At 45.2% G+C, this 25,074-nt stretch overlaps 1 protein-coding gene across 1 annotated transcript in view; it reads left to right on the forward strand.

The window, feature by feature from the left end:
* MICU2 (mitochondrial calcium uptake 2) overlaps nucleotides 1–23,929 on the forward strand; it is a 197,180-nt gene extending 173,251 nt beyond the window's left edge. Inside the window, exons 8-12 of the mRNA XM_075266068.1 lie at nucleotides 5,137–5,228; nucleotides 12,648–12,819; nucleotides 18,687–18,795; nucleotides 19,498–19,655; nucleotides 21,083–23,929. Coding sequence (XP_075122169.1) covers nucleotides 5,137–5,228; nucleotides 12,648–12,819; nucleotides 18,687–18,795; nucleotides 19,498–19,655; nucleotides 21,083–21,190 — 639 coding nt within the window. The 3' untranslated portion in view covers nucleotides 21,191–23,929. The remainder of the gene's footprint in view (nucleotides 1–5,136; nucleotides 5,229–12,647; nucleotides 12,820–18,686; nucleotides 18,796–19,497; nucleotides 19,656–21,082) is intronic.
* The last annotated feature ends 1,145 nt before the right edge of the window (nucleotides 23,930–25,074 follow it).

Raw genomic sequence — 25,074 nt, forward strand, 5'->3', positions numbered from 1 at the left:
CAGAATGTGTCTGCCCCACTGTCCTGTTCAATTGAATGGGCTGAGCTACAGTACCAGACGTAGCCCCCCGGGAACATTAGATGAGCCTGTTTAAAGGACATCTATATCTGACTACTGGGGTCTGATACCCCGGGAACGCAATAGATCAGCTCCTTGTAGCAAGTGACTTCACGTTAAATTGTCACGTAAGTTGTTTGTAGCTCAGTCCAGTTCAAGTGAATGGGGCTGAGCTGCAATACGAAGCACAGCCCATGGGCCATGTACGGAGCCAGTCTATTCAAATAACTGACCTGTTGGTCATTCTGGCTGCTGGACCCCATCAATCATATATTGATGATTTATCCTAGGGGTCAGCAAGCCTCAGCACGTTGCTATCGTGAAACTACATCTCCCAGCATGCATACTTGCTCTGCCGTTCCTAAAACTCCCATAGAAATGAATGGAGCATACTGGGAGTTGTAGTTTCACAATAGCTGCAGTGTTCAAGGCTGCTGACCCCTGACCTATTCTATCAATCTATCAATAGGTCAATAGTTAAAGGGGTTTTGGGAATTTGTAGGTGGTGTGTCATACAAAAGATCAGTATCTGATCAGCTGCCTCCAGGTATTGGACGTTACTGCACCGGACGGGGCAGGAAGTATCTCTGCACCTATTCAGATATTAGGAACAGAGCTGCAGTGCATCGCGCCACCACTATACAGTGGACAGAGCCTGCAACTATTGTCCTATTACTTGAGTAGGAGCTGAGCTTCTCTCGGTGTCAGCTGAACATTATGGGTGCAGATTGTGGATAGGTCATCAGTATGGAAAAAAAAAATCACGAAAAAAATTCTTGAAAAACTCCTGAGTGGACCACATAGTTTTTACTCTTACGGTTCTCTGAATTTGGCCTAAAGTGGTTGGCTTAGTTAATAGACCTTGTTGCTTTTTCCATTATAGCCCCATCTATTCTGGGGAGGGACGTCCCCTAATATTATGTAGAAAAGCCTTAAATGTCTATAGTGGGAAGACCCCTGAGGACGTCTAACCTTACAGTGTTTTGGACTTTAATCAGGTTTTTCTAGCCTTGCCCACTTGAGTTAGTCTTTGATGCCTCTCCAGTCCCGGAGGAGTAGCCTCAGCCGTCCATCTTCACAGAAACAGGAGCACCCGGCGCTCACATAACTGGCAGCTCACCTCATTAGCACAAGATATCGCCCGCCATGTACAGTGAAGTATGTGTGCACTCAGCATATGGCACCTATCAAACCCAAAAAACGTTCCTTACAAGTGAGATCAGCTCTAAAATAGTATCTGCAGATAGTCCTAATCTCGGCAACATGCAGCGGGCCCACGGATTACCAAGTGTTTGTGTAGATAAACCCGACCAATCCCAGCACGAGACAACATATTCCGCACGATAGGAGGAAAACTACTCGGCCATCATCGTGTTATCTAATAAGCATCCTATGCCTGACATAAGTAACATATCATAAATCGTGCGGCCGAACCATTATGGAAGAAAACCCGCTTCCTAAGGTTGGCATCAACGTCTCTACTTACACCTGTAAGGCCAAGGAAGAATTGATAAGAAAGTCATTAATTTACTGGCACCATTTGCCAAGAAAAGTCAGAGTTGTTCGTGTTCCCCAATGATGTAAAGTCTGCATACCTGGTTTATCGGAGGAAGAGCGCAGAAGGGAAGGATTGACTTAAGCGCTCAGCGCCTTGTCATTAACATTTCTTCAGTTGGCTCGCTTGTTTATCTCATGCTCAGGAATTGGGGATAGAATTTGGTTACCGACTTGTTATTGAATTTACTGCATATAAGCATCTTTATTTTTATATATATGATGACGGGTAGATATATAAGTAGTGGAGCTGAGTATGTTATCAGCTCCTGAAGGCTAAGCAATGGGTTTCCTTACAATTGAAAAGGGTTGCCTGATCTTGAAATGTTGGGAAGTCTCCATTGAAGGGGTGGTCCAGCCATGCTTTACCAGTTGACCTGACCTTTGTCGTGGAGAGACGCTAATGCTTGCTGGCCCGACATGTAGTGAGCGGGTCCTATTCTAAATAGGGAAAACCAGGGAGGTGCAGACATGAGGTCAAAAACAAAATATATACTGCCTTCAGTAATGGCAGTGGTTGGGCTGGAAGTACACAGGCTCAAGGTGACTACTGTATAAGTATCAAAATATAGGGTCCCAAAACTTAGTTGAAAGAGGGTGGTTCCATATACCGTCTGCGAAGTGACTACTATATAAGCCTCAGCACTTACCTATTGGATACTGGCGGTCATTGCTATACGTCAATAGTCCACATAAGGTGACTACTGAGGCCACTGGATCTAGCCATCACCAGAACCTCTGTACGCCTGACCACTGTCAGGAGCAGAGGGAATTGCTGCCTGAATAGAGGACCGAGTGTGTGTGTGTGGGGGGGGGTTTATTGGCCACATCTATTTGTTATTTAGTGGGTAAATATCAAATGGTCGCTAACATTTCAGACAATCTAGTCTCTGGACCAAAATGTGATTCATGTTAATTAAAAATGTTGCGGTTTTCTGCCTGAGAAGATATGTAAAATTCCTACCACCTACCTTCCTGGCTCATTTGCTGTTCACTCCCTGTTACTAGGGATGTTCCGTCTTTAGAAGCCAAGAAAGTCAAGATGGGAGGGGAAGGGCTGGTCTCTCTTCAAACAGTGTATGAATGAGGAGGGGCAGGCCTGCAATTTTATAGGTTTTCACACAGCTTTGCCTGCCTCTATACTGCACAAAGGAGTCTGCAGCTTATCTTAACTCATTGAGTCTGTTTTCTTCTGACCAGCTGCTTGTGTTATGGCTGATGGGAGGTTAGTCATGGACAGTAAGCTGCATTCCTTGTTGTGCTCAGATCTTTTCTTTTTATCTGGATTTGCAGTCACTAGGTCTCCTACCTTAAAATCACTTGGACTATTCACAGCTATGTGTTTGCTATTATACAGTTACTCCTGGCAGAATTCCATGTACAGAAAACTGATGTAGTAATAATGGATGGGCAGTCTGTTCACACTCTCTGACTGCCTCAGGGTGAAATACAAAATGTGCTGCAACCATAATGGGGATATTAGAAACAGAAAACATATAGGACCCTATGGAAAAAGGTTCCTACAGTCATAGAGCAGACCCTTTAACTATTGATGAAAACTCGGGTACCCTTTAAAAATAAAACCCCTTGCTGTTCCATATGCATGCTTCTTGGGTCCTTTGCTGGTCTTTGCTTCTTGGTCCCTCTTGACACGTATGAAATGGAGTGGCTGGGACAAATCCCCCTGCGCCAGTGGGAATTACCTGTTTCGAGAATGGCAGGACCCTGGCAGTGTTAGGACGGGATTGTGAATTTTTTTTTAACCCATTCTGATCTGTATGCAAATAATTTCCCCCTATGTAAGTCAGATTTAATTAGAGCATTAAATATTTATGTTATTAATCTGTGTCGTTATTGGAATACTTAGAATATACGACTGCAAAGGCCAACATGGCCCATGGCAAAAGATTGACTGGTAATAGAAGTTCTATTAAGAGAGATTGACGTGTGATCGCGGCTACACATTGATCTCATGGCTCGTCTCTGTGGTATTGAATATTGCTTATTATGGCTAGAGCCTATGAAGCAATGTGAGGCATGTCTGGTAGTCCCCTCCTGGCCCTGTCCTCTGCTCCATTCCTCATCACTCATGACTGTATTTGGACACACATCTGTTGAGCATCGCTAAGCTTTTTCCAGATCTCTTTGTTGGTGCAAATTTCTACGAGCGAGGTTTCCTCGTGGAGGCAGCAGAATAAACAGATACTCGTATGAATCACTAGAGGACGGGGCCGCACTTATGTGTAGCGTGCGCTGAAGTCACTCTCCAAGACTCCTGCTTTAAAATTCCTTTACCATTACTATGCTGCACTCTAGGACTCTTGACATGCGATGTGTCCATGGGCTTTACCTCATACTGGATTATGTTCTGCCTTGTTGTATGTCAGCGGGCGGCTGCATTCAGAGCCCTACCTACCACTCAACATGTATTTGGTGTGCCAGAGGGTGTTTTAGGGCCCCCAGGGTCCACGGCACGGTAGCGGCTACTACCTCTGTACCGTCTACACCTACCCCCTGCATTGCCTGACCTTTAGGAAGTAAACGGAAACCCTTCATCTGCTTATTAGGCTATAACTTTATCATACACAGACCACACCCCTTTTATAGGCCACACCTCACTTACACAGACTCAGTGCTGCCCCCTGAAGGTACATTTAGACTCTGGGGAGCATCCTATTGTCATGCACAGAGGTGGTCATAGAGCGTGTATCATCTGGGGTATTTGGAAGTCTGGAAAGTTTCCCCTTTTTCCAAAAGAATCCCGGAGATGATATGGCGATCTTGCGTCTTTTTTTTAGCGTGAGGCTACCAGCACGTGACTGTGTTTTGCTAGGTAACTGCACTCTAACCCATTCTTTTCTATGGATCCATACATACTGTATATTAATATGGTTACATGTATGGGGCCTTGCAAAACTCATGACAGGTCCTGTTTCTATCCGGGCTCATTCACTGACCTGTATGTGCACACAGTGGTGTCCATGTAGCCTTATTATCAGTAAAACTACCATGAGACTTAAAGGGGTTGTACAGGATTAAGGTTTAATCATGAAACAGTGCCACAACTGTGCACTGGCTGTGTGTGGTATTGCATCACTTTAAAGAGCTATTCCTATCCTGCAAAATGATAATAAATAACTAGGATCTGCCATCACTTTGTGATGGGTGGGAGCCTCTGGGACCCCTACCAGTCCTGAGAATGAAGGGGACCAAGTAGTAATTTAGCGTTGCATCCCCTTCCAAGCTTTCCTTACAGGGGGTTAAAAACAGGGGCGCAAAATTTGAACTAAAACAGCATTTCCTCGTGATATCCCATCACTTTCTAAGAAAAAATGGTCTTCGAAAGATGATCAAAGGAGATGAACCATATACATGGGCTATAAGGAAGTTGAAAATCTGATCTGGATCGGGGAGATCTCAAGATGCTGCTCTATGGAGAGGTTTTACTGAATAACCTTTAGACATGTATTTCATCCTTTTATTCTCCGCAATGTTATAGTAACTACATGTAATGGTGTTTTGTAGGAGTCAGACAGCGGTGACATCAACACCACCTTGCTTGTTCATTTCTTTGGACGTGGAGGACGGGATAAGTTGCAGTATTCCAGTTTCTACAGGTAATGTCCTGACGTCTTGAGATTCCCTGTGAGTGTCTAAAAAGCTAAATATGGGGGCAGGGGGGCTTATTAAGCCTAATGTTTCTTATGCCAATGTTAATAAAAAATAAATAGGCCCCATTGTTGCCATCTTCTTTCGGAATGGTCAAGAATTCGGGAACTGTTGTTGTATCAACATTCTTAATTAATGTACACAATATAGGGGAGAAAAGAAGGGGGTCGGGAGATGGGTATAAGGAGGGGGGATAGGCAAGGCAAGATAGAGATTACAATAACATCAGAAGAAACACATCCAAGAGAACAGGCAACTGCTACATCATTCCGGAGTAACACGGCCGCCTCCGACCCGTCACTGGACACAAGTGCGCATTCTCAGAGGAGGACCTATCCGCCGACTACCCCTGCATATACGCCATTAGGAGGCCAAGAGCGTAGTATGCGTTTAGTTTTTTTGAGAATTTGGACTATATACCCCTTCTTTACTTTAGACCAGGGGTAGGGAACGTACGGCTCTCCAGCTGTTGCAAAACTACAACTCCCAGCATGCATACTGGCTCTGCTGTTCTGGGAACTCCCATGGAAGTGAATGGAGCATGCTGGGAGTTGTAGTGTCACAGCAGCTGGAGAGCCAAAGGTTCCCTACCCCTGCTTTAGACCCTGGTACCCCTAGTTATATGGCTTCCATTTATAATGGTGACATGGCAGATTTTTGGGATGTTTTGATGCACAGGCCGTGCTGTTTTGGCTGTCAAAATTACCAGAAAACTCAGGGGCCACATGGTGGCTCAGTGGTTAGCACTGTAGCCTTGCAGCACTGAAGTCCTGGTGTTCAAATCCCACCAAGGGCAAAAAACCATCTGCAAGGAGTTTGTATGTTCTCCCCGTGTTTGCATGGATTTCCATCCCATATTCCAAAAAAGACATACTGATAGGAAAAAATTTACATTGTGAGCTCTATGTGGTACATTAAAAAATAAAAGAAAATTAAAAATAAATAAAAAATTGCCAGAAAACTCGAAGAAACCTCTCCAGAAACCCCACTGCATGACTGTGAACGCGGCTACTTCAGGTCACTTTATTTCACATTTACATTTTAACGCCTTCCAAAAAATTTTTTCCAAAACCGTTCTCATTTTAGTAATAAATGTTATACTCTTCCCATTGGATATTGTCTCTTCTGTAAGTACAGACACTACTGGCGTACATAGAAGCAGATCCAATTCCTTTTTGCTCCTTGGAAGCCTTGCCTTGATAAAACACATACTTTGTGGACAGTCCGTGCAGTCGGGTTGTATCTACCACACACACAGAAGCCTGTTATCAGGATTTACTCCCACATCTCACTCCAAGGTTTGCAGGCTAAGTGTAGGGTCTAATCCTGGTAATTTTCAAGATTGTCACTTATTCGCCCCTCTCCCGACTACTGGAATGTGTTTTTTTATCATTCTATATATCACAGACTGACAGTGGAGTTTATTTAACGCACGACACATTGAGGAGAAGATCACAGTCCTCGGAGCTACAGAGTAAATAGCACTTTTGACATCGTCCTACAGAATAATGGAAACCCAGCACGTCTTTTTTTTTTTTGCGTCTGTAAGCTTCCATCTTTCACGGACAGCTTTCGAGCTGATGTTTTTTGCCTCACACAGAACATTGTTGTGGGTGTTTGATCTACCCCACGCTGTTTGTACAGGAGATGACGGATGGGATTTTTAGAAGAACACATCATTTCACCCAGGGAAATCTCTACCCTGGCGGGAAAGCCAGAAGACTTCCAGATCCGTCATGAGTTTGTTGAGAAGTCTCCGCTGTCCTGTAAAAAAAAATAAAAAATCATGAAGTATGTTGGCTTCGTACGTATTTGTTTTTGGATGGAGTCGTCATTTTTATTGCACGGTTTGAGTGGACCCACATGAGAGCTCTTAGGCGCTGAGATAACAGTATACTGACAGGTCTGAAGAGGGCTGAATACAGAAACACGACACCTGTCTGCTTGGAGAAACCTTTCCCTACAGATGAAGGAGACACCTGTCAGATGGAGAACATTACGTGAGAAAAGATTGGTTAGGTTTACCAATCCTTCTGCTATTCTAATCTGTAAAGAAAAAAGTAATGTAATGGAACATGAGTATCACATGCAAAGGCATGAAGAGATTGTCCTCCGAGCCCGACGTAAGGTAGCCATGAGCAGATCTGCAACCCAGATCATCTGTAGGGTTAGGTGGCACGTCTCTAACAATTGGTTCTTACGACCATCTCCTTTGGTCAAGCCATTATTGGATCTTCTTTAAAAAACTGATCTACTACAATTGGGCAAGAGTCGTCTTTGGTTGGTGTCGGATACTGTTTAGTCATAAAAATAGTGGCTGAAATCTGTTTTGGGTGTCAATAATCACTAGTATGTAGATGCCCATACACGGTAGAGGAAAGTTGGCTGAACCCAACTACTTTGGTAGCATAGTCTTGCTCGTGTGATGTGTCCCAACCAAGATCTTTACTACAAACAGATTTTGCTTGACAAAGGTCATAATATTACAGAAATAAAAAAGAGAGCACCGAGCTGTGCATAGCGTCATACCACCCCAATTGAAGTGGCACATCAAGATGAATAAAAATCAAATCAAACAAGCTTTATTGGCACGTCCGAGTGGATATTTAGCATTGCCAAAGCTAGTGGGTTGGGGGGGTGGGGAGATTTGGGGTTGGGGGGGGAGTGGTGGGTATGGGGGGGGGGTTGGTTAGGGGTATAACAGTCCGTGGGGTCTCATCTTCCTCTTAGTTGGTGACAGCAGTATGGGGGGGTGGGATGGGTGATTTGGGATAAAACAGTCCGTGGGGTCTTTTTGGTGGTGGGCAGGGGGTTTAATAGTCTATGGGGGGTTTGATAGTCCATGCGTCTCATCTTCGTCTTAGTTGGTGACAGCTGGACATGTATTGGGCACCACCTGTCTGAAGGACACTGGCTACTTAGTCTTCAGATAGACAGTTCAAGTATAATTTTGGGCTGGTTTGTGTACGATCGCCTTAATCTCTTTAGTTAGGGTCAGTTCGGACAGCCTGGGTAACAGAGCCTTCATGATATGCACAAATTGCAACTGAAATCCCACACAGTTCGGGACACCTATGCCCAAAGTCCTCCGAGCTTCTTGTATCTTTGTATGCATGTGCTGCCCTTGCCATGCCCAGCGCTCATCCTCCTGGCCCACTTCAGCTAGGAAACGAGCACTATGCATGGCAAGGTCGGTGCATGCACACAAAGATACAAGAAGCCCGGAGGACTTCAGACCAAGGCGACCCAAAATGTACCTTCGTGAGATTTCAGGAGCACTTTGGGAGATAGGAGGAGGCTCAGCTTGTCAGTCACACCTTGTGGGTAAAATTGAGTGCAGAATAACCACCCTGGACTTTGACTAGATGTGCAGGGGTGCTGTCCACCATGGTCACGACGCTACAGTAAATTGTGTAATCCAGGATGACGTTTGAAAAGGTAATAACTTTGGCATCAGTTTTGAGACTTGGACATGATTCCAATGTTCTACACTGGATGCAATAGCTGCTGCTGGTGGTTGGAGGTCCATAAATGACCTGACGGGTTTACTTTAATATGCCTATCAGCCTTCAACTGCTCTAGCTTTCCTCTGGAATCGTCACCTTCTTAGCTGTGATTGACATCCATTGCTGGCTTTGTGGTTATCTCTAGTGACATCTCATCCAGCATATGCTCGCTACTCTTCCTCATGCATGCAGCGGTATACCATTGAAATCCTCACAATGTAACGATGAATAGCGCCTTAGTGAATTTTAGTAGATGATCAATATCTGAGTCGTTTGTCGTGCCATCACCCTAGCCGCGTAGGGATTTATAATGCAGTTTGGTGCAGAGATCCAGATGTTCAATCTGAAATACGGGCAATTACGTGTGGGTACAATACGCCCCCCTTCTGTAATATTACTGGGCGGTTGTCACCCCAGCTCAAGCCGTGTGATTATGGCCGGTGTGTGCGGTATATGCCAGACATAGTTTAGCTAATATCAAAAAGCTGTTCTGCGTCTATGAAGTCTTGGATTGCTGGACAGATATGGAGCGAACTAATCGTAACTTGTGAGGTGTCGGCATCTTAAACAGCTGCCTGCAGACACAAAGCCCTCGCGTCTCACAAGGGGCGGGTGTGGAGCTTATCAGGAATGGAGTCTTAATTTGGGGGCTGCCATGAATAATTCATTTAATCAGCCGCACTATTTGGGGCTGTGTACATAGCGCCCATGTTCTTATGGGCACCGGCCAGGTTTAGTCGTAGTTAATAAATATTTGACTCTGTCACCTCTCATTATTCATAGATCGGCAGGCGATGCTAACCAACATCCTCTACAAGGCAGAATAGCATTCCTCTGCTATTAGATTATATTACATGGCATTCCCTTTGTGTTATTGCACGGCCTGTACACTGAGTTAGGTCACACATCGGTTGTCAAAAACTAAGCAGAGCTGACAGATCTCCATAATGATCTTAAAGGGAACCTGGAACATGTTATAGAGCACGAGGAGCTAAACAGAATGAAGAGTCCGTGTAGCCTGTCCTTTATCCATTGTATCCGCTGATCATTCTGGGCTTAGGAGTCCAGTGGGCGGTCCTACTCAGTGAATGGCAGCTGTCACTCAATGTGCACATGTACAGGAAAGGCTGTCAATCACAGTAGGACTTAGAGAGGACCTTTCATGGTTTGGGGCACAGGCAGTTCTATATACTGCTGAGAAGCCGACCGTGCGCTGAATTCAGCTTTCCCAATTTGTGCCCCGGGTAAAGGGCTAGCGGTGCCGATACCGTAGCTCTTTACAGTCAGATGGGCGTTCCTGACACTCTGTTAGGACCGTCCTTCTGTACAAGAAGCGCCTATAGCGCTGTACAGTGTGATCGGGGAGGAACGCCCCCTCCCCTCCTGATAATACTCGTCTATGGACAAGCACTGTGAGCAGAGCACACCGCACAGCGCTACTGAATTCAGCGCACTGTCGGCTTTCCAGCAGTATATAGAGCTGCCTGTGCCCCGGATCATGAAAGGTCCTCTTTAACATGAGCTAAAAATCAAATCAATAAAGTATAACATGGAAAATACATCCATATTTAGTAATTAATTTCTTACATAGTTACATAGTAGATGAGTTTGGATGAAGACTTCAGTCCATCAAGTCCACCCTATAAGGACCCGTTCACACAGAATACACGTGTAAAAAGAAGACTCCCATTAACTTCAATGGCATTTTTTTTTTACATGTGTAAAAAAACATGTCAAAATACACATGTACAATATCATTGAAGTTAATGGGAGTCTTCTTTTTACACGTGTATTTTGCCAAAATACACACGCGTTTACTTCTGTGTGAACAGGCCCTATCCCTATAGTTCCCCACGGTGTTGATCCAGGGGAAGGCAAAAAAAAAACAAAAAAAAAACCATGTGGGCTCATGCCAATACATAAATAGTATCTTTAGGATAGGTAATTATTTGAAGATCCATGGGACCGTCACAGATCAGCTGCTGTTTCAGCTTCACAGACCATGTGATATCATGTTCATCAGTCACATGACCTGATCAGAGCTCACTCCAATTCAAATAAATGGGCTGAGTTGCCATACCAAGCTTAGCTCACTCCACCTGAATGCTATAGCCTCTTCAAACCACCAGGGTGTGTGACAACCTTATCCTAAATTTAGGTTATCAATTATTTAGCCTGGATACAAACCAGAATATATTTCAAACTTTAGATTCTTCACACCATGGTGCTTTAAGGTCAGGTTTGCGCATTCTTGACCTTCTTTCAGTCGGCTTTATGAGGTAGTCACCTGGAATGGTCTTCCAACAGTCTTCAATGAGTTCCTCGAGGTGTTTGAGCACTTGTTGGCTGTGTTTCCTTCACTCTGCAGTTCTTTTCATCTCAAACCAACCCAACTGAGTTGGGTGACATCATCACATTGCGCCTACACACACCAAAGCCGGAGCGCAGCGGTAAGGCAGGAGCTGAGCTGTGACAGCTCCTGCTTTACTCACTTATATGTTCAACTCATTGGCGTCCGGAGACGCCGATGAGTTAAAATCAGGACATACCTCCGGCGACCGGGACCGCGGATCAGGACACTGAATTCGTGAATGTCCCGCGGAAATCTGGACAGTTGGGAGGTATGGAACAGCTCCCATTCAAGTCAATAGGAGGCGGGGTTTTTTGGAATGGATTTTTAGGTGGATTCCGCGTTAAAATCCTATCCAAAAATCCAAGTGTGAACCCAGTCTTAGGGCCCTAATAAAGTGATGTGTCTGAGCTGTAATACCAAGCACAATTTGAGGAAGCAAGCAGCCACGTTTTTTCTAATCCTGTACAAACCCTTTAAGCTTGGGACCGCCGGGGCATTAAAGGGTTATTTCCGTCACAACATGTTATCACCGAGCCAAAGGATATGCCAGCGATAGCCAAAATACAGCACTCTGAAATACATGGAGCGGTGCGCTGTTGTCCTCCCACTGCATTAAAAACTGGGGGAGCGAAGCACACAAGATCAATGGGGGTCCCAGAGGTCAGACCCCAACACCCAGCACGTGCTTTTGATTGGGTAACCTGCTCTAATTGGAATGCCCCTTAGGTGAACCATACTGTACTTTAGATCAGTTTATTTTTTGGAATATCTGCTAACTCGGGATCCTTCCCTATAAATGATCAATATCTTGTAACAAAATGTTAATGTTCTCCATTTATCCACGTATTGATCCACACTTGTAGTACCTCCATCTATTCAGGCCTTCCTTAGATGTGAGGTGTAACACGAAAACTCTAAAGTTTCATTACTTTATTAAAGTATAAGGGTGGATCTCCAGCGCCCTCTAGTGACAGAATTAGCACTTAGCATGACACTGAAACTCCCAATTGGAAAATAATTCTAAGTAAGGCTCGTCTTACACCACCGCAAATGGTCCGCAATTGCGGGTTTTAAATTGTACCGTATCCATGGTCCGGACAGTATACCACATGTCCGTAATGGCCGTGTTTTTACGGCATAGACTGTCCCATACAAGTCTATGGGCGCGTGCAGTTATGCGGATATACACTGAACAGAACCACTACGGTCATGTAAGACCAGCCTTGGGCTCCATGTTGTTTCCTTTGCCATGTACAGTCAGTTTATCTTTGCCATTTGTGACTTTAAGGAGCGCTCAGAGCAAACCTGATACTTTGCAGGGCCTGGCTACACAGGATACAGGGATTCAGTCACCACCAAGAAGGCTATGGTGTACCCCAGCATGTCTGGTGTGTGTCTATAGAATATATTTGTCCTGGTGGGCCCAATGTACCCCAGGGTGAAGTGATGACCATAGATTACCTATACCATGTATAGAGATGTAACGATTCTCGCTTTTGTTATTCCAGATTTACCGAAAATCTACAGACCGAGATTCAAGAAATGGAATTTGTTCAGTTCTCTAAGGGTTTGGACTTCATGAGGAAGGAGGATTTTGCGGAATGGCTGCTTTTCTTCACCGATGAAGAAGACAACGACATCTACTGGCACAATGTGAAAACCAGGATCCCTCCAGGAGAAGTGAGTGCAGCTGCTATTGAGCTAACACTGGGGTATGGGGTATTATCGGAGGCAACACTGGGGTATTATCGGAGGTAACACTGGGGTAGTATCGGACGTAACACTGGGGTATTATCGGAGGTAACACTGGGGTATTATGGGAGGTAACACTGGGGTAGTATCGGACGTAACACTGGGGTAGTAACGGAGGTAACACTGGGGTAGTATCGGACGTAACACTGGGGTATTATGGGAGGTAACACTGGGGTATTATGGGAGGTAACACTGGGGTAGTATCGGAGGTAACACTGGGGTATTATCGGAGGTAACACTGGGGTTGTATCGGAGGTAACACTGGGGTAGTATGGGAGGTAACACTGGGGTAGTATCGGAGGTAACACTGGGGTTGTATCGGAGGTAACACTGGGGTATTATCGGACGTAACACTGGGGTATTATGGGAGGTAACACTGGGGTATTATGGGAGGTAACACTGGGGTATTATGGGAGGTAACACTGGGGTATTATGGGAGGTAACACTGGGTTATTATCGGAGGTAACACTGGGGTAGTATGGGAGATAACACTGGGGTATTATCGGAGGTAACACTGGGGTATTATGGGAGGTAACACTGGGGTAGTATCAGAGGTAACTCTGGGTTATCGGAGGTAACATTGGGGTAGTATCGGAAGTAACACTGGAGTATTATCGGAGGTAACACTGGGGTAGTATCGGAGGTAACACTGGGGTATTATCAGAGGTAACACTGGGGTATTATCGGAGGTAACACTGGGGTAGTATCGGAGGTAACACTGGGGAATTATCGGAGGTAACACTGGGGTATTATGGGAGGTAACACTGGGGTATTATCGGAGGTAACACTGGGGTATTATCGGAGGTAACACTGGGGTAGTATCGGACGTAACACTGGGGTATTATCGGACGTAACACTGGGGTATTATGGGAGGTAACACTGGGGTAGTATCGGAGGTAACACTGGGGTAGTATCGGAGGTAACACTGGGGTATTATCGGAGGTAACACTGGGGTATTATCGGAGGTAACACTGGGGTATTATGGGAGGTAACACTGGGGTAGTATCAGAGGTAACTCTGGGTTATCGGAGGTAACATTGGGGTAGTATCGGAAGTAACACTGGAGTATTATTGGAGGTAACACTGGGGTATTATCGGAGGTAACACTGGGGTATTATGGGAGGTAACACTGGGGTAGTATCGGAGGTAACACTGGGGAATTATCGGAGGTAACACTGGGGTATTATGGGAGGTAACACTGGGGTATTATCGGAGGTAACACTGGGGTAGTATCGGACGTAACACTGGGGTATTATCGGATGTAACACTGGGGTATTATGGGAGGTAACACTGGGGTAGTATCGGAGGTAACACTGGGGTAGTATCGGAGGTAACACTGGGGTATTATCGGAGGTAACACTGGGGTATTATCGGAGGTAACACTGGGGTATTATCGGAGGTAACACTGGGGTATTATGGGAGGTAACACTGGGGTAGTATCAGAGGTAACTCTGGGTTATCGGAGGTAACATTGGGGTAGTATCGGAAGTAACACTGGAGTATTATTGGAGGTAACACTGGGGTATTATCGGAGGTAACACTGGGGTATTATGGGAGGTAACACTGGGGTATTATCAGAGGTAACACTGGGGTAGTATCGGAGGTAACACTGGGGAATTATCGGAGGTAACACTTGGGTATTATGGGAGGTAACACTTGGGTATTATGGGAGGTAACACTGGGGTATTATCGGAGGTAACACTGGGGTAGTATCGGACGTAACACTGGGGTATTATCGGACGTAACACTGGGGTATTATGGGAGGTAACACTGGGGTATTATCGGAGGTAACACTGGGGTAGTATCGGACGTAACACTGGGGTATTATCGGACGTAACACTGGGGTAGTATCGGAGGTAACACTGGGGTAGTATCGGAGGTAACACTGGGGTATTATCGGAGGTAACACTGGGGTATTATCGGAGGTAACACTGGGGTATTATGGGAGGTAACACTGGGGTAGTATCAGAGGTAACTCTGGGTTATCGGAGGTAACATTGGGGTAGTATCGGAAGTAACACTGGAGTATTATTGGAGGTAACACTGGGGTATTATCGGAGGTAACACTGGGGTATTATGGGAGGTAACACTGGGGTATTATCAGAGGTAACACTGGGGAATTATCGGAGTTAACACTGGGGTATTATGGGAGGTAACACTGGGGTATTATCGAAGGTAACACTGGGGTAGTATCGGACGTAACACTGGGGTATTATCGGACGTAACACTGGGGTATTATGGGAGGTAACACTGGGGTAGTATCGGAGGTAACACTGGGGTAGTATCGGAGGTAACACTGGGGTATTATCGGAGGTAACACTGGGGTATTATCGGAGGTAACACTGGGGTATTATGGGAGGTAACACTGGGGTAGTATCAGAGGTAACTCTGGGTTATCGGAGGTAACATTGGGGTAGTATCGGAAGTAACACTGGAGTATTATTGGAGGTAACACTGGGGTATTATCGGAGGTAACACTGGGGTATTATGGGAGGTAACACTGGGGTATTATCAGAGGTAACACTGGGGTAGTATCGGAGGTAACACTGGGGAATTATCGGAGGTAACACTGGGGTATTATGGGAGGTAACACTGGGGTATTATCGGAGGTAACACTGGGGTAGTATCGGACGTAACACTGGGGTATTATGGGAAGTAACACTGGGGTATTATCGGAGGTAACACTGGGGTAGTATCGGACGTAACACTGGGGTATTATCGGACGTAACACTGGGGTATTATGGGAGGTAACACTGGGGTAGTATCGGAGGCAACACTGGGGTATTATCGGAGGTAACACTGGGGTAGTATCGGAGGTAACACTGGGGTATTATCGGAGGTAACACTGGGGTATTATGGGAGGTAACACTGGGGTAGTATCGGAGGTAACTCTGGGTTATCGGAGGTAACATTGGGGTAGTATCGGAAGTAACACTGGAGTATTATTGGAGGTAACACTGGGGTATTATCGGAGGTAACACTGGGGTATTATGGGAGGTAACACTGGGGTATTATCAGAGGTAACACTGGGGTAGTATCGGAGGTAACACTGGGGTAGTATCGGAGGTAACACTGGGGTATTATCGGACGTAACACTGGGGTATTATGGGAGGTAACACTGGGGTATTATCGGAGGTAACACTGGGGTATTATGGGAGGTAACACTGGGGTATTATGGGAGGTAACACTGGGGTATTATCGGAGGTAACACTGGGGTAGTATCGGAGGTAACACTGGGGTATTATCGGAGGTAACACTGGGGTATTATGGGAGGTAACACTGGGGTATTATCGGACGTAACACTGGGGTATTATGGGAGGTAACACTGGGGTATTATCGGAGGTAACACTGGGGTATTATGGGAGGTAACACTGGGGTATTATGGGAGGTAACACTGGGGTAGTATCGGAGGTAACACTGGGGTATTATCGGAGGTAACACTGGGGTATTATCGGACGTAACACTGGGGTATTATGGGAGGTAACACTGGGGTATTATGGGAGGTAACACTGGGGTATTATGGGAGGTAACACTGGGGTAGTATCGGAGGTAACACTGGGGTAGTATCGGAGGTAACACTGGGGTATTATCGGAGGTAACACTGGGGTATTATGGGAGGTAACACTGGGGTATTATCGGACGTAACACTGGGGTATTATGGGAGGTAACACTGGGGTATTATCGGAGGTAACACTGGGGTATTATGGGAGGTAACACTGGGGTATTATCGGACGTAACACTGGGGTATTATCGGAGGTAACACTGGGGTAGTATCGGAGGTAACACTGGGGTATTATGGGAGGTAACACTGGGGTATTATGGGAGGTAACACTGGGGTATTATGGGAGGTAACACTGGGGTATTATGGGAGGTAACACTGGGGTAGTATCGGAGGTAACACTGGGGTATTATCGGAGGTAACACTGGGGTATTATGGGAGGTAACACTGGGGTAGTATCGGAGGTAAGACTGGGGTATTATCGGAGGTAACACTGGGGTATTATGGGAGGTAACACTGGGGTATTATGGGAGGTAACACTGGGGTATTATCGGACGTAACACTGGGGTATTATGGGAGGTAACACTGGGGTATTATCGGAGGTAACACTGGGGTATTATGGGAGGTAACACTGGGGTATTATCGGACGTAACACTGGGGTATTATCGGAGGTAACACTGGGGTAGTATCGGAGGTAACACTGGGGTATTATGGGAGGTAACACTGGGGTATTATGGGAGGTAACACTGGGGTATTATGGGAGGTAACACTGGGGTATTATGGGAGGTAACACTGGGGTAGTATCGGAGGTAACACTGGGGTATTATCGGAGGTAACACTGGGGTATTATGGGAGGTAACACTGGGGTAGTATCGGAGGTAAGACTGGGGTATTATCGGAGGTAACACTGGGGTATTATCAGAGGCAACACTGGGGTATTATCGGAGGTAATACCACCAGCATAGACAATGATAAAGCTGGGGCAACACGGTGGCTCAGTGGTTAGGACTGCAGCCTTGCAGCGCTGGAGTCCTGGGTTCGAATCCCGCCAGGAACAAGATCTGCAAGGAGTTTGCATGTTCTTTCCGTGTTTGTGTGGATTTCCTCCCATTCTACTAAAAAAGACATACTGATAGGGGAAAAAAATGGGGGTTCACAATCTACATAAAAAAAGACGATGTTAAAGCTCCTGTACCAGCTGAAGGGTTGTGCCTGCCATTGTGCCTGAGATCCATAAACACACAGACACAACGTATGGACAGGTGTTACAGCAGGTTCCTGGGATGTGTCCATGTCCAATACCAGGCACAGCCCTGTGAGCAGTAAGGCGATTTTCCTGGCAGAAAGCAGATATGCTTTACTTATCCTGGCACAGCCCCTTTAAAGTGAAAATCCAGCCTAGAATTTCTTGTTTCAGATTTCTGTACTATGTCTGCATAGTGGTCAGAGCTCCGAATCCCCTGAACAGACACATCCTTAACCCCTTGATGCTCTGTGACAAACACATACTTTATTGCCTCCATGATATATAGGTACATTGCAGAATCCGGCCTAGTTGTAGATCCTTAGAAAGTTCTTTGGATTGACCCTTTATGTATTTATACATTGTTATTAGATCTCCCCGTAGTGAATAAGCCCAAATGTGTGAGTCTGTCCCCGTCCAACAATCCTCCCATTCCCCTAATTGTCTTGGCCGTCCTTCTCTGCCCTCTCTGGGATCAATAAGACCTCTATTCCTATCTGTTAGACACCTTGGTCATTGGCAATGGACACCTTGCAACAACATCAGAGGATGCTAGATCTGTCAGAGGCATGGCCTGATCCATATGCAACAATGACCAAACATACAATCCATCAGTTGGTAGCAAAAAGGTCAAATCAAGTTAAAATATGGCCCCTGGTAAACGCAATAAAATCTATTTAGATAAAATAAAGGTGGACTTGCTACTTTGTTTTCCTTTGACCTACCAAAAATGAATTAGAATAAGTCAGTAAATGATATGTGACCCCCAACGGGTAATAATAAAAGCTACAACTCAATATAACCTGCGGTATGCCTGCAGTCACCAGTAGAGGGAGCACGTGTACATCTTTCTACATGGACCTGTGTAATAAACTACATATCCCCGGGGCTCTAGCTGCTGTGGTTTGGATGCGCCCTGTATTCAGCATATATTACATCAAGGGTGAAGTCTGGCCATGGACCGAACAACTTTACACTTGTCAGTATGATGACTTGAGTCCGTGAGCGTGCATTTGTCGCAGTGATTTTGACTTCTGTCATTCGGTATTGCAGAGTATCAGTATAGAAGAATTCAAGACCTTCTATCACTTCATGAACAACCTGGAAGATTTCTCTATCACTATGAAAATGTTTAGTGTGGCGAACAAAGCCGTGAAACTGGGTAAGTGTCAGAGTATAGAATAAGAGGCTTAGCCAGCGCCATGGATGTCAGTAATCGCTATGTACATGGATGTCCACCAAGCCCCATGTACAATCCTCCATAGTGTCTCCTTCCCAGTGTTCTGGGTAACCGGCCTGTAAAACCTCTCTGTGCACAGACACTGAATTAGGCAGCTCCCCCTGTAATAGAAAGGAACCCTGATCTAAGACTCCACTTTATATAACACAATGTCCTATAAGTGTCTCTCCCGGACCTTGCCTTTCTATGTAAGGTGTGGGAAGGAAAACCCAATATTGTGTACAAATTATGATGGCCATGATAGATAGAAGTCTGCTGAGTGGCCGACAGTTATTCCCCCTGACTCCCTCATACATGTATGCACTAGCTTTGGCTGAGCATGCATGTGTTTTCAGCCAGGAGAGAATAAGCTGCTTCTAGACTCCTCTGGCAGAGGTTATCTCCTTTAAGAAGAAAGGATTGCCCTTGCCAAAATTCAACATCCCGGATTAATTTTTTTTTCCCAACATCCACCATCAAGGAATAGTCTGGACACCCCCATACACAGTCACCTAGTCCTGCCCAAATTGGCACATTCATCCAACTTCTATGTAATGTGTATCGGCCACTTGTAGGCGTATCTAAGCAGTGCAGCCTGGGTGTGTGTTATTGTATCTTGATGCGTTTTCTTATTACTTTCTTCAGCCGAATTCAAGCGAGCAGTGAAAGTGGCGACAGGACAGGAACTATCCGAAAACGTTCTGGATACAGTCTTCAAGATATTCGATCTTGATGGGGACAATTGTTTAAGCCATGGCGAGTTTTTGGGTGTCCTGAAGAACAGACTCCATAGAGGATTAAAAGTAATGTAAAAAAAAAAAAACTACAAAAAAAAACCATACATAGGCATGTCAGCCTTGAAAATACAGAGTCATATGGGGGGGAGGGGCTGGGGCAACACGGTGGCTCAGTGGTTAGCACTAGAGATGAGCGAACACTGCTCGGATCAGCCGTTCCGAACAGCACGCTCCCATAGAAATGAATGGAAGCACCTGGCACGTACACTTTGCCGGCGGACAGTCGCCGTGCCAGGTGCTTCCATTCATTTCTATGGGAGCGTGCTGTTCGGAATGGCTGATCCGAACAGTGTTCGCTCATCTCTAGTTAGCACTGCAGCTTTGCAGTGCTGGAGTCCTGGGTTCGAATCTCACCAGGAACAACATCTGCAAGGAGTTTTTATATTCTCCCCGTGTTTGTGTGGATTTCCTCCCATTCTACAAAGACATACTGATAGGAGAAAAAATATACATTGGTTATCCCTATATGGGGCTCACAATCTACATAAAAAAAGAGTGATATGTGGGGCCAAGAAGAGGAACGCCATCAAACCGACTGGTTTATGAAGTAAACGTCCCAAATTGCCCTGTTATGAAGTCACAGCTTTATATTCCCTCTGCTGCCGTACTCCTGGCACCTACACAGTTCTTCACCTTGACTTCAGTGCACATGCCCTGTACCTCCGCGGCTTGCACAGTGAAGCCGGGGTGTACGTCCTTAGCTTGACTGAAGAACTGCGCAGGTCCCGGGATTATCAGACAGTATTCCGATTAGACTCAGCGAGATGGATTAAACAAGGCAACTTGAGACACTAAACCCGCAGTCTATAAGGAACTGTGGGTGGTTTAGTGTCCCAAATCGGCCCTGAAGGTTCCCTTTAAAGGTAGGTTCGGGTACTCAGTAAGGTGGAGTTTTGTTATGGAGAAAAGCATATGGCAAGCCACTTTATTTTTGTTATTGGTGTCTTTGAGGTGCTTGACTAGGCTCCTTGTATACAGGGGTGATGGTTTTCGATGTGCCATCTGCGCAGGTTAGATGCCCCAGTGGGTAAGTTTCAAGGTGGACCAGGAAAAATCCAGGCCATGTCATAAGGGCACATGCACACTGCCATATACAAATACAGGTCCTGTAATTTGGTTCCCCTATAAGTCTATGGGGTCCAGTATTACTTTCATGTGCCTTTGATTGTTTACACTGGATTTTTCTGTTAGATTTCGTAGAAATGCACCTCCCAAAATGTTATCATGTTCCATGGGACACTATATTTCAGAGCTATTTCCCAGAAGTGATGTATCTAAGGAAACTTCACAGGTTCGTTGTCAGTCCAGGAAATAAGAACCGCACATGGACTGTTTGTCCCAGAAGGGACTCTGTCCTGTGATGTCGTGCCTAAGACTATATGGACCTGCCTGAATATTACTATATTAATACATGAATTTCCTTGTCTCTTTAGCATGTGCCGCAACAGCTGGGATTACAAGGCTACTGGAAGTGCGTGAAACGGGAAACCATTAAAGGCGCCAACGAAGTCTGGAAACAAGCTGGGAAGAGTCCGTTCTAAGAGCAGTCTGACCTGATATGAGGTGTACGGGTTTACTGGATTGCCCTTTCCATATATTGGTGTTTACGTGTTGTTTACTTGTTTCTAGCGCCCGCATCTCATATAGCCGCCTGTTCTATAGCCGCACACTGATCTCAGGCTCCATTTCTTCCTGTACTGTATCTCTTTCTGGGCTCCCACTTATGGGTGACAATTTCTACCTGCACTGACGGGCCCTGCTATTCTGCACCGAGTGTAGGCATTGTGTGCTGATCTGGGGTCTGGGAAATGAACATCCCAAAATGCTATTTCACATGCAAGAGTCCCATTTATATCTAGTCTTGTATTAATAGGTTACTGCTGGAAACGCTCCAGAAGTTAAAGGGTTGTCTGAGATAGAAAATCTGCTTTTTTCCAAATATACAGCGTCACCCCTTGGCTGTGTCTGGTATTACAACTAAGCCTCTTTCAATGGAGTACGACTAAGCGGCAATACCAGACACAGCCAAGGAACAAGAGTGATGCTGCTTCTGAGGAAATCCAATTAGACCTTTTATTAGTAGTCTCAGAAACCCGTGGACAAGGCACAAAACTGCAAACCATTCTATGATACTGCACAAAGATCTTCAGGGCGTCTTAGTATAAGATACAACGCAGCAAAACTGGCGCATTTATAAAAGCTGCTCTGTATACCGCTGAGAACGTGACCATAGTAGCAACCTCCTATATCACTCACTAAGATGGTGTGTGCAAGGGAAAGGATCTATTAAAGTAAGTCTGTCAGCAGAACTGAATATATTACCCCAGCCCTGCGGATAGATGGGTTAGGGTCACCTAAACTCAGCAGATCAACTCAGTTCCACAGATAGATAGGTTAGGGTCACCAGATCTTAGCAGATCACCTCAGCCCTGCAGATAGATAGGTTAGGGTCACCAGACCCAGCATATCAACCCCAGAGCTAGACAAGAACCACAGATAGATAGGTTTAGGGTCATCTGAATCAATTGCTGATTTCCCCTTGTAAATCGCTGCCTCTGTTACTGAGATATATTGCTGTTTTGTTAATATGCAAACAAGCCCTTTGGAGCAATGAGGGCGTTGCCATTGGTCTTAAGAGGTAACAGGTAACACCCTCATTGCTCCAAAGATATCTCAGCAACAGAGGCAGCGAATCACAAGTGGCAAGCACCATTTTATTCAGGCGACCCTAAACTATCTCCCTGTGGTGACGCACCCAGAAGTAATGGCTATTGTACTGATATATATAACACACTTCTAGCTCGGCTGCTGGGGAATATTACAGGGTCAGATCATTCATGTTTCCTTATTTGTGTCCACAATATTCCATCTTCCTTGTCCAAGATCTTATTCAGACACTGTTCACAATATTCTGTAGAACCGCACAATCCACACCTCTGTATACGACATCTCTTACGGAGGACTGGGCCATCACATGGCTGGCGATGCTCTCTACGTGATACATTTGGTATTCATTTTACTGAGCACTAAATTTGCTATTATAGAATGTACAAAATCTTCTTGTCGAGCTAGGATATTAGGGACTGTAGTGGCTTTGATAGTATCACACAGTATCAGTAGTCTGCTGACAGGGTGACTCAAGTCCTCGTATACCCACCAGTCATGTACTGATACAATAGTTTTCTCAGACATTCCCACATCTCATCTCTATAAGACTGAGCGACATTCTTATCATACTTTGTTGTACCCCCGTATGGACCTTGAGGACGGCGGACGAGTGCACCGTACAATGTGCATGAAATGATTCCAATGTATGTTCCGTCCAAAAGTCTTCTGACATTTCCTGATCTATGGATCCCTACACAGTGCAAACGGGGACTCTGACAACATACAGTCTCCTGTCCGGAATGTTGTTTGCTATTTATGGTCCATATATGTTCATTGTTTACCAGCAAATGTTCACACTCCTGTGGGAAAGGCCATTGCAAAAGTGTCATGACATGTTTCATCGGCACTCGACTGCTCAAACATCAGGCTCTGTATATGAGCCCTTAGTTATGATGTAGAATGATTTATGCAACAATTGACTCCCTGGGTCAGATTTATTAGGCCTTGTTTTGGGGTGTAAAAAGTATGAATAAGTTGCAAGTCTTCTGTGCAAGTTAGGTTTTTGCACAAAAATTTGCAACTTTTTTCTTTTTATGCCACTTTCCTGACGGCCCCACCAGATTTATGATCATTTATGCCAGTTTATTGGGGTAAATGATACCTAAATCTAGGCCAGGTATGTGCCGGTGTAGACTTCAGCGCAGGCGTATGGCCCCGTGGAGGATACGCCATATCTTTAATGTAGCGCACCGTCTTAGGAGATACTCTGTGTGGTCATAGACATTGCAGCCTACTAGTAATCTGATAATACCTTATACCTGGATATAGCAGAATATTCCTCAAATAATTCCCAGTACACCCGATCTCACAAATGTCTCTCGCGTTTACTACTAGAGCTGGTTTACTGAAATAACGTGCCAAAAACTGGAGTCTATTCCGCTTGTGCGGTCACTAGTGTGTGGTGTATGTACTGACCGTAGTGTTTACATGAGTCACAGGGTGACTCCTCTTGTCATTTTAGATGATCTCCTCCATGTTTATTTCGCACAAAGCAAATGCCTTAATAATAATAAAGAAAAAAAAGGGAAAGTTTTTTTTAAGTAATGTTTGAGTTCTTTATGGATGTTTGCTGCAGAGTCTTCTATATCCTGTAAAATATCATGATTGTTATACTCCGATTATAATCTTGCAATAAATAAAGTGGAAATATAACTCGGGATTATGACGGTTTTATTCCAGAGAGACGAGTCAAAATCGCAGGTTATAGAAGAGTAAACGGAGACTACATCGCTGGATTGTTGTTATACCCTATAGAATTGCTTCAGTGTAATATCCGCAACTGGAGACGTCATGCTAAAGCAATAAAAAAATCCCCTGTGGGTAGCTAGGTAAGTGCGGGCTCACACCTGCGCCCGGTCTCCGCGTTGTGGGTTTCCGTCTTCTGCCCGAGAAACTGGACAGGAGACGGAAACCCCGGCAGTCAGTGTACGCCGGTGAGCGTCTTCTGCCTCTCCGCGGCGAAACCGTTTTTTTTTTAACCGGACACAAAGTCCTGCATGTCTGACTTTGTGTCCGGTTGAAAGAAATGATTTCTCCGCAGAGAGGCACAAGACGCTCACGGGCGGACACTTTGCAAACTTATACAAGTGAATGGGTTTGAAAACTGACTGCCGGGTTTCCGTCTCCTGTGCAGTTTCTCAGGCAGAAGATGGAAACCCACAAAGCGGAGACCCCGGGCACAGGTGTGACCCCACCCTAACTGTTCCACAAATACGGGACGACACATGGAATACATCTGTCTGCGGTCTGTGATTTCTACTCTTTCCGTAGGCTTCTATGGGTGAATCTGTGACACAAACACTGAGTAGAATAGGACCTGCTCTAAGTTTTGCAGAAAGGACTCTCGTCCTGCAAACTGATCCATGAAATACACTATAGTGTGCTTGGGTAAATCAGAAATGAATGGGTCAGCGTGCCATCCAGGAAATACACAGATAACACACTGAAATAGCACACGGGCGTCAGCAAGGGGCCTTACCAGCAAAACTAAAGGGGTGAAGGTGGTACAAATAAGCTTCTATACAAAACATGTAAAAACATTATGTAGTTATAACTATATACTGTGTATATATATATATATATATATATATATATATATATATATATATATATAGTGTACATACAGCATAGGGCAAGTGCATACTGTGATAGATCAGATAGTGACAGGCAGCTTTAGATGCAGAGATTATATCTGAAAGCGGCAACATCACAAGGCTCACGTGGTCTATGGAGGAAGGTATGACGGGCGAAACTGCAG

The sequence above is a fragment of the Leptodactylus fuscus genome, chromosome 2, assembly GCF_031893055.1.
Source record: "Leptodactylus fuscus isolate aLepFus1 chromosome 2, aLepFus1.hap2, whole genome shotgun sequence".
NCBI classification, from domain to species: domain Eukaryota; kingdom Metazoa; phylum Chordata; class Amphibia; order Anura; family Leptodactylidae; genus Leptodactylus; species Leptodactylus fuscus.